Below are 10,548 nucleotides of genomic sequence, written 5' to 3' on the forward strand. Positions count from 1 at the left end.
CCATTCTAGAATATGTTGCTGGCTCTCCACAGTCTTCCTGGGAACGTCCATCCTCAGGTGGGCCTCCTGGACCTCCATGATTGACACTTGCTCTCTGCACCTCAGCCTTCCACAGCCTTGAGCACTCTTCCCCTCTGCCATCTGGCTAACATTCCCATTCCTCCTTTGTAACTCTGTTAAGTCACAAGCTGCCCCTCTTCCGAGAACCCTTCCCTCCACACTGAAATGACCTTTCTCTGTGCTCAAGCCATAAGTAATATTCTTCATAGAATTCATCATATAAGTACCACAGAATTGTTCATTTACTTACAGGTTTCTCCTCCCAGACCTCTTGCCAGTTCTTTGAGGGAGGGAATTGAATAATTTATGTCTCTGTTCCCAGAGCTTATCACAATGCTTGGACCAAAGTATACAGTAAAAAGATTTTAAAGTTTTTTCTCTTTTCAGAGACATGAAGTGTGAATCTAAGCTGTGCAGGGGTTGTGGGAACTGCAAAGGGAGAAGTGCCCCCCCCCGCCCCCGACCATGATTGCTGTCAGAGGGGTATTAGCTTCTGGGGCTGGGTCTGTCTCCTGCTCAGACATCCTTTTCTGGAGCTCAACACAGCCAGCAGACCCCATGGCAAATGTGGCTCCCAGCACCAAGTGTGTCCCAGCTGTAGTCTCCACGTTAGGGCACAGCATCTCTGAGATGCCCTCCCATGCCATCCCAGGGATATTAACATCCAGGGCTTTCTCTAGGTTTTTGGGTTTGGCCAGGCCATGCTGCCATTGTTCCTCTGGGATGGCGTGGGAAAGCTGCTCTCTGCAATCTCTGCACTGCTCTTCTTCACTTGCTTATCTCCTTATCTGAAAGCAAAGGGTCCATCCTGAGCCTCCCCAGGACCCAGGCAGGATGGTGCTCGCACACATAGTGCCTGCAGTCTCTCACTCAAGTGTTACTTTCCCGTTTCATTTACAACTCTCATCTCTCCAACTTTTAATCTTTAATTAAAAGTGTCTTTAATCTGTGACAAGGATAAGGAAATAGAAAATAACTAGTTCTGCCTGCTTTTATCTTAGTCAGTCTCGTGCCTAGATGGTGGCTTTTGAAAATATAAGTCATGCAATTGGTATTTTTATTATTTGGTCACAATCTGCCACTATTACCTGGGAAAACAATAGTCTCATGGCTTAAAACACAGGGAAAAGGAAAGTAAAAAAAAATTACTTCCCAACTGATGAAAAATTTTATGTAAGTTAAGAGATGTATTTCTGAGCGGAATATTTCAGTTTGTTATTCCACTAGAGTGTCATGTTATTTTCACTAATCGATCAAACAATATGTATTTATTAATCAACAGGCTCAGAACTGAGCTAAGTACTGTGAAGGGTACAAAAGAACTAAAAAGAGCTATAAACGCTTAAAAAGTCAATAACCAAATTGCCAAATTGATAAAAATTTCTTCCGGTTGCTTAATTTGTAAACTAGTTAGAAAAGTAATTTAAAAGTTGCTTAATGACAGATCTAAACCAAAATGTTTTTTAAATCTGTGAGAAGTATCATTAGATCAAGAAAATTTTGATTTGGGTACACATATTTCATTACTTTTAGATTTGGCGTGTAGAAAACAATGGTAGGATCGAAATTGACCGAAACTCGTGTGGTGAATTCTATGGTGGTGACTGCTACATTATACTCTACACTTATCCCAGAGGACAGATTATCTACACCTGGTAAGTCTCCCTCTTTCATAAGATCTCAAGTTCCGTAGAGGTCACATTTTGCTCCAAAGTTAAATTTCATTAAATTCCATGCAATAGGGGGTAGAATTATCCTATAAATACACCAGTGAGGTTTGTGTAACGTGCAAGTAGTATTCTTTTGATATGATTTTGACTGTATTCTGTAGCTGCTGTCCACAAGCAGGAGGGGTTAGATAAGTGTCATCCTTTCTAATCTAAGAGAAAGGTTTTGATAGCCCAAGGGTAGTGTTCCTTTAGTGGATATGCAGTTGAATAACTCATCTCCTATGCAAGCTAACACTCCAACTGGCATCAGGTGCCATGTCTTCTTGTTGTTAAAATTCACAGAGCCCATCTTGATTGGAGCTGCAACATTTCAATGATGCAAATCCTCTAAGGCATGTATATAATTTATGATTCTATTTCATACTCCAGAGACCTCAAATTGATGCATCCTTATTCTTTGTCCTCATGAAATTCGTAGAAGTAATGAAGAAAAATGCCGTTGCATTTGCATAATGACTTGAGTTAATTGAAGGTTAAGTTTACTTAGAGAGAGTCAGTGCCAATGGGGAGTGTCCAACCAAGTAAGGGAAGTACACATAGCATGCTGGACTCTTCCAAAGGGACAGGGATTCTGCAACAGATCATGCAGTGTGGGATTCTCAAACTTTTTTTTAAGTGAAATCAGGAAAAGTAGAATATTTCTGAGAAGACTGAGAAAAAGAAAAGAATTTTCAAAAAAGATCTTAAAGCTGAGGGCTGTAGGCCAAAGGTGCAAGGGTGAAGCAGGATCCTGCCTTTGCCTACATGGTGATGGCAATCTTCAGGGAACATATTGAATGTATGCAGACTCAGGTGTCTGCTGATATCGTGACATTTCTCTCTGGTGAGCGTCCCACCAGATGACAGAGACATCTGTCCACACAGTGTGACCACTTAACACTTATACTGGCCAGTGCCTTGAGCTTAACCAAGTAAAGGAGATGAGATGATTTTCCCTATCCCATAGTTCTTGGAACCCAAAGGGTGGTCTGTGAACCAAAAGCATGGGCATCACTAGGGAGCTGGTTAGAAAAATGTCAGGCCCCTCTTTGACCCACTAAAGCAGAACCTGCATTTTAACAAGATCTCAGGATGATTCATATGCACTTTAATGATGACAGTCACTGCCTTAGGCAGTGGTTCCCAACACTAGCTGCACATACTAACCTGGACAGTTTTTCACAAATCCAAATGCCTGGCCCCCACTTTATACCAAATAAAGGTGTTGGTAGGACTCCTGAGATTCTAATGTACACTGTGGCATTAATGAGAACCACTGTGTCCAGGGACATTTCTGACTCCACATTCACATCATATCCTGTCACAGATGAATGTATTTAGCTGTTTAGCTCTATGTTTAAGATGCTATCTTCATAGTAACCATTTTTTTGAGCAGCATGTTTGTGCCAGCAAAGTGCTAGTTGTTTCCATATATTATCTTTCTTCCTCACAACCAGATTATTTTCAAGTGAAAGGTAAAGATAAAAAAGGAAGGAGGACTTAGGCAGATGAAGTAATTTAACCCAAGGTCACAACTCTTGTAACTGGTGAAGCAACATTTCACACCTTGATCTGCAGCTCTCTTTAAGGCCTGTGTGCAGCTATACCTTGGTAGAAGCTGTGTCCTTATTTTGCAATTTTCTTTTCTAAAATTTTAATTCAGACAAGCGTGTGCAAAGTGTGGCATTTGTAGGGATAAATTTATTGTTCCGAGTCAGCTTTTCTTTTACATTGTTTCTTGTTCTTCCTCTTAATTCTTTTTGGTATGTAAAAAATATAATTAATTGTAGCACTCAGATCAAAGAAGAAAGACTAAATAAGTAATTCAAGAGAATGTTTTGAGGAATTAGCAATTTGTAATCCATACCAATAACTCTGTGGATATAACTAAAACGGATTAAATCAGGTCGTAAATTTTAAACGCAGTAGCTATTCCTTCAATCGTACGAAAGTATTCATAGAGCGCTTTCTATGTGCCAAGCACTGAGCTAGATACTAAAGATACAGTGGTGAAAAAAAGAAAAAAAACGTTGCCCAAGAATTTATACTTTAAAGAGAGAAAGATGGTTATCAGGCATTTCAATGAAATATGAAGGGTTTAAGATAAAACCAAGCTGAGTGATCTTTGGGGAATTAGGGACAGACACTCAAGCTAACTCCTAGGCTATTGGTGAAGGGCTCTTAGAAGCGACATCTAAGTGGGAGCAAAAATGGGAGCCATGAAAGCAAGCAAATAGGGAAGTTTTTCCTAGCAATGCAGGGAAAATCGTGCTCTACGGTTAGTAATGATGTATGGCTAGAGCAAAGTTAAGGAGCGAAAGATAAAACCAGAGAAATTAGAAGGAGCTAAATAGTGAATGGCCTTGTAACTATCCTGGGGAAGATGAACTTTATTTTCAGGGCATTGGGAGCCAGTCAGAGTTTGCACAGGGGAGTGACATGATTGGTTTCCATCTTAGAGAAATTATTCTGGTTTTTCTAAATTATTCTAAAGAATGGACTGGTGGGAGATTGATGGCAGAGAGGCCATTTGGAATTTGTTGCAATAATCCAACTGAATGATAATATGGCCAGAGTTCAGTGTAAGGGAGGGAAAGGATGAGCAAGTGTGCAAAGTATTAACGAGTTGACATCTGAATGACTGGTTACAGAGAACGGAGAAGATGACTGAGTCAAGGGTGGCCCCAGATTTCTGGTATGTGCACAGGCGGGTAGTGTTTTATTCGCTGGGATAAGGAACTCAGGAGGAGGACAAGTTTGGTCCTTACTGTAAAGAAATCAAAGAGAAAAAGAAGATGAAAATATGTCACATTTTTAATAGTCATGACCTTTGGACTAGGACTGGGGCTGGGGGAGGGGGTCATTTAGTTTTCTTCTTTCAGTTTGATGTGTTCAAGGTTTCTGTGATGAGAATGCATGACTTTTTGAGATATCAAGAATATAAGTTAGATTGCTTGAGTCCTCTTGTGAGTTTTTGTCATTTAATATCATGGATGTTAAATATGTCAGTTTGTTAATACTGTATGGTTTGCAGAACTTCGAAAACTTCCATAAAGGTAGCAAAGAGGCATTTAGAAAATGCCTCTTGAAGACTAGCTTTCAAATTAAACAGCTTTCCAGTTTATGTGATAATTTCAATGCAGGGATGTAAATAGGTTAAATCCAAGAAGCAGAGTTGAAGGTGACAAACTAGAGTTAAATCACTTTGTCTCTTTATTTCTGAAATGATAGGAGAAAAATAATTTTAGCAGTGATATTTCTCTGAAATGTCAAGTAGTTGAAAGTGAACAAACTTTGAACAGTGGCAATGATGAGTCACTTGAAGCAGTAAATTCCATTTTCATGCAGCATTTATTTTTAATGAGTAACAAGCACCACAGATTTATAAAGAAGAAATCATATCAAAGTAGATTGCTTTTTTTCCCCCTAGGCACAGGGTTTCAAAATTAGAGGCAAAGAGCAACTTTATTATATCTTGATTGCAGTGGAGTCCTTGACCTTCTGGGTCAATAAAGCAAATTGGTTTGAATCTGTGTGGATGGAAGCATGAGTCACTTTGACAGGAAGAGGAAGAAGGGCTCGAGATGAACAGTGAAATATTTATTAAGAGTGTCAGACGGCAAAAGTTTGGTGAGGGTTTTCAGTTTTGCTGGTTGAAATACTCCAGGAAAAAAAAATAGTAAAATGGTGACAAAAGTTTGGTGATGTAGTCTATTAGCTGGATGAATTTTTTTCCTGCAGAAAAAAAAAAGGAAATGAAGAAACATCCAAGAAGTTGCAGATGTGAGGAAGGAAGGACAGGCGATAACAGACCCTGGTGTTTCCTCAGCTCTGTGTTACTCCCCAGCTGGTGCTCCCAGTGGCTCCCGGAAGTGTTTGCTAGCATGATAAGCTCATGGAAAATTTAGGCTATTAGCATTAAAAGACTATATCTTTATGGGTGCCTTTGTTATGAAAAGCATTTTTTATTTTTTTAAACGTATGCCTGGCATGAGCATATCCTTCCGTTTTTTTTGCACCCCACTGTAGAACATTTTTATATCAATCACTTGACTGTTGGTACAATGAAATATTCTGAGATAAATGAGACGTGCTCCCTGAATTCTGTGTTTTGGGGGGTGTGTCTGTGTGTGTTGCCCAGGTTGAGAGGCTATTGTTAACCTGTTCTGGGTATGGAACAGGTAGCTCACTCTCAAACCTTCAGAGGAAAGGATATAATTAATTTTCAAAATCCAGTTCCAGGATTAGTGTTCTTCCTGCTAACCCCTAGTCACACAAAGATAGGAGGAGTGGCTTCAAACAATGCTCAGTGCTTTCACTGGCTTTTCCCTCCCACAAAGTCATCAAACAAGCAGATCTCCCAGAGATTGCTATATAAGTTAAACCAGTGATTGGAGTTATAGCCACAAGCTACCCTAGAAAGAGAAGTTGCAAATGAACTGGATGAATTGACTCATTGACTTTTTTTTTTTGGCTGTGTTGGGTCTTTGATGCAGCATGTGGGCTTCTCTCTAGTTGCGGTGTGCAGGATTTCTCTCTCTAGTTGTGGCGCGCCGGCTCCAGGGCGCATGAGCTCTGTAATTTGTGGCATGGGGGCTCTCTCATTGAGGCGTGAGCTCAGTAGTTGTAGCGCATGGGCTTAGTTGCCCTGTGGCACGTGGGATCCCGGTTCCCCAACCAGGGATCGCACCTGTGGCCCCTGCATTGGAAGGCGGATTCATTTACCACTGGACCACCAGGGAAGACCCAATTCATTGATCCTTATCTGGGTCACTGGTAGTTTAGCTTCTTTTACGGTTGTATTAAAAATTCCTTTAAAGAATTGCTAGAATGACAAAATGAGGCTTCACCATTGCCTACTTCTGACGATTATTTTCTTGATTTTTCTGGGTCCACACATTTGTTACTATGATCACCAAATATTCATGGAAAGATAAAGTACTTCTAATATCCAGCCTAATAGATTTGGCTCATATTCTACTCAAATGGATTATTTTCATTGTGAAGATGGTTTCCCAAAATAGGCACCTCCAACTTGAAATCAGACAGAATTGACTACTTAGCAGAGTAATTATGGAACTAAAAATGGACCTATGAAATGGAGATTAAAGAAACCTATCATATGTAGTTCTAAACAATACATGGGATAGTTCATGGCTCAATGTTAGTTAAGTACTTTAAAAAAAACAATAACTTCTATGGCTTTATCATGTCAAAACAGCTGGTTTCGTCTTGATCTTTCATAATAACTTAAGTTTCTGCTTGAAAGGCCTACATTAGAAGATCTTAAAACTTAAATACAAACTAATTTATTTTACTTTGGTTCCTCCAGGCAAGGAGCAAATGCCACGAGGGATGAGCTGACAACCTCCGCATTCCTGACGGTTCAGTTGGATAGATCCCTTGGAGGACAGGCTGTGCAGGTTGGGATAGTTTTACCCCAAAACTTATACAAGTTAAAGTTTTCTTAGCCCAGTGTCTAGTTAAATTCCTTTTCCCAAGTTGGGATCGGAATTTGACGCTTTCTAAATATTATCTTTTTCTCATTTTAGAATTTAAATATTCCTATTCTCATGCCATACTCGTTCTCTCAGATTCTGGAAAAGAGGGAGCAAACACAATTTAAAAAACATAAACAAAAATAAACTATTAACACATTTAAGAGCCCCAAAGAATCATTCCTTTAGAATCATATCAGATCAATGATAGCCACTTGCTATTAAAACTGTTCTACCTGAGTTATCACTCCCAGGTGATCACTTTCAAGTGTTCAAATCTTTATAAATGTGTAATGGCTTCTTCAAAGGTAGAAAGTAATTAGAAAAGTAAGTCCGATACTTTAGTACATAAAAACTGAGATGTGGAGAGTGAATTTGGTCTTCCAGCTGTTTTTCTTTCCATCTTGGATTTTAGTTCCTAAATTAAGCAAGTTAGACCTAAATTTAGATTTTAGTTCCTAAATAAAGCAAGTTAGTGCATATTAACTTTTAAAAAATAAACTAAAACTTTGTTAATTGTTAATTAACAAATTAACAAGATGATTGAATTCTGTAAATGCACTAACTCCCCATGAAGTTCCCCATAAACTATTACATTCATTTCTTTTTGGGAATTTTATTTTATTTATTTTTTATACAGCAGGCTCTTATTAGTTATCTGTTTTATATATATTAGTGTATACATGTCAATCCCAATCTCCCAATTCATCCGACCACCACCACCACCCCCGCTTTCACCCCTTGGTGTCCGTACATTTGTTCACTATATCTGTGTCTCTGTTTCTGCCCTGCAAACCAGTTTGTCTGTACCATTTTTCTAGATTCCACATACATGTGTTAATATATGATATTTGTTTATCTCTTTCTGACTTATTTCACTCTGTATGACAGTCTCTAGGTCCATCCATGTCTCTACAAATGACCCAATTTCATTCCTTTTTATGGCTGAGTAATATTCCATTGTATATATGTACCACATCTTCTTTATCCATTCATCTGTCAGTGGGCATTTAGGTTGCTTCCATTGCTGGCTATTGTAAATAGTGCTGCAGTGAACAGTGGGGTGCATGTGTCTTTTTGAATTATGGTTTTCTCTGGGTATATGCCCAGTAGTGGGATTGCTAGGTCATATGGTAATTCTATTTTTAGTTTTTTAAGGAACCTCCATACTGTTCTCCATAGTGGCTGTATCAATTTACATTCCCACCAACAGTGCAAGAGGGTTCCCTTTTCTCCATACCCGCTCCAGCATTTGTTGTTTGTAGATTTTCTGATGATGGCTATTCTAACCAGTGTGAGGTGATACATCATTGTAGTTTTGATTTGCATTTCTTTAATAATTAGTGATGTTGAGCAGCTTTTCATGTGCTTCTTGGCCATCTGTATGTCTTCTTTGGAGAAATGTCTATTTAGGTCTTCTGCCCATTTTTTGATTGGGTTGTTGTTGTTTTTTTAATATTGAACTGCATGAGCTGTTTATATATTTTAGAGATTAATCCTTTGTCCATTGATTCATTTGCAAATATTTTCTCCCATTCTGAGGGTTGTCTTTTCATCTTGTTTATGGTTTCCTTTGCTCTGAAAAAGCTTTTAGGTTTCATTAGGTCCCATTTGTTTATTTTTGTTTTTATTTCCATTACTCTAGGAGGTGGGTCAAAAAAGATCTTGCTGTGATTTATGTCAAAGAGTGTTCTGCCTATGTTTTCCTCTAAGAGTTTTGTAGTGTCTGGTCTGACATTTAGGTCTTTAATCCATTTTGAGTTTATTTTTGTGTATGGTGTTAGGGAGTGTTCTAATTACATTCTTTAACATGTAGCTGTCCAGTTTTCCCAGCACCACTTATTGAAGAGACTGTCTTTTCTCCATTGTATATCCTTGCCTCCTTTGTCATAGATTAGTTGACTATAGGTGCGTAGGTTTATCTCTAGGCTTTCTATCCTGTTCTGTTGATCTATATTTCTGTTTTGGTGCCAGAACCATATTGTCTTGATTACTGTCGCTTTGTAGTATAGTCTGAAGTCTGGGAGCCTGATTCTTCCAGCTACGTTTTTTTCCCTCAAGATTGCTTTGGCTATTCGGGGTCTTTTGTGTCTCCATACAAATTTTAAGAATGTTTTGTTCTAGTCCTGTAGAAAATACCATTGGTAATTTGTAGGGATTGCATTGAATCTGTAGATTGCTTTGGGTAGTATAGTCATTTTCACAATATCGATTCTACCAATCCAAGAACATGGTATATCTCTCCATCTGTTTGTGTCATCTTTGATTTCTTCTTCAGTCTTATAGTTTTCTCCATACAGGTCTTTTGTCTCCCTAGGTAGGATTATTCCTAGGTATTTTATTCTTTTTGTTGCAGTGGTGAATGGGAGTGTTTCCTTAATTTCTCTTTCAGATTTTTCATCATTAGTGTATAGGAATGCCAGAGATTTCTGTACATTAATTTTGTATCCTGCAACTTTACCAAATTCATTGATTAGCTCTAGTAGTTTTTTGGTGGCATCTCTAGGATTCTCTATGTATAGTATCATGTCATCTGCTAACCGTGACAGTTTTACTTCTTTGTTTCCAATTTGTGTTCCTTTTATTTCTTTTTCTTCTCTGATTGCCGTGGCTAGGACTTCCAAAACTATGTTGAATAATAGTGGTGAGAGTAGACATCCTTGTCTTGTTCCTGATCTTAGAGGAAATGGTTTCACTTTTTCACTATTGAGAATGATATTTGCTGTGGGTTTGTCGTATATGGCCTTTATTATGTTGAGGTAGGTTCCCTCTCTGCCCACTTTCTGGAGAGTTTTTATCATAAATGGGTGTTCAGTTTTGTCAAAAGCTTTTTCTGCATCTATTGAGATGGTTATATGGTTTTTATTCTTCAATTTGTTAATGTGGTGTTTCATATTGATTGATTTGCATATATTGAAGAATCCTTGCATCCCTGGGATAAATCCCACTTGATCATGGTTGTATGATCCTTTTAATGTGTTGTTAGATTCTGTTTGCTAGTATTTTGTTGAGGATTTTTGCATCTATATTCATCAGTGATATTGGTCTGTAATTTTCTTTTTTTGTAGTATCTTTGTCTGGTTTTAGCATCAGGGTGATGGTGGCCTCATAGAATGAGTTTGAGAGTGTTCCTTCCTGTGCAAGTTTTTGGAAGAGTTTGAGAAGGATGGGTGTAAGCTCTTCTCTAAATTTTTGATAGAATTCACCTGGGAAGCCATCTGGTCCTAGACTTTGGTTTGTTGGAAGATTTTTTTTTTTTTTTTTTTTTTGGTACGCGGGTC

The 10,548-nt window shown here is 38.4% G+C and overlaps 1 protein-coding gene across 1 annotated transcript in view; it reads left to right on the forward strand.

The window, feature by feature from the left end:
* Positions 1–10,548, forward strand: part of SCIN (scinderin) — an 80,568-nt gene that overhangs the window by 50,059 nt on the left and 19,961 nt on the right. The window contains exons 9-10 of the mRNA XM_007445587.1: positions 1,594–1,715; positions 7,102–7,192. Coding sequence (XP_007445649.1) covers positions 1,594–1,715; positions 7,102–7,192 — 213 coding nt within the window. The remainder of the gene's footprint in view (positions 1–1,593; positions 1,716–7,101; positions 7,193–10,548) is intronic.

This window comes from Lipotes vexillifer, unplaced genomic scaffold, assembly GCF_000442215.2.
Source record: "Lipotes vexillifer unplaced genomic scaffold, Lipotes_vexillifer_v1.1 scaffold1198, whole genome shotgun sequence".
Classification (NCBI taxonomy): domain Eukaryota; kingdom Metazoa; phylum Chordata; class Mammalia; order Artiodactyla; family Lipotidae; genus Lipotes; species Lipotes vexillifer.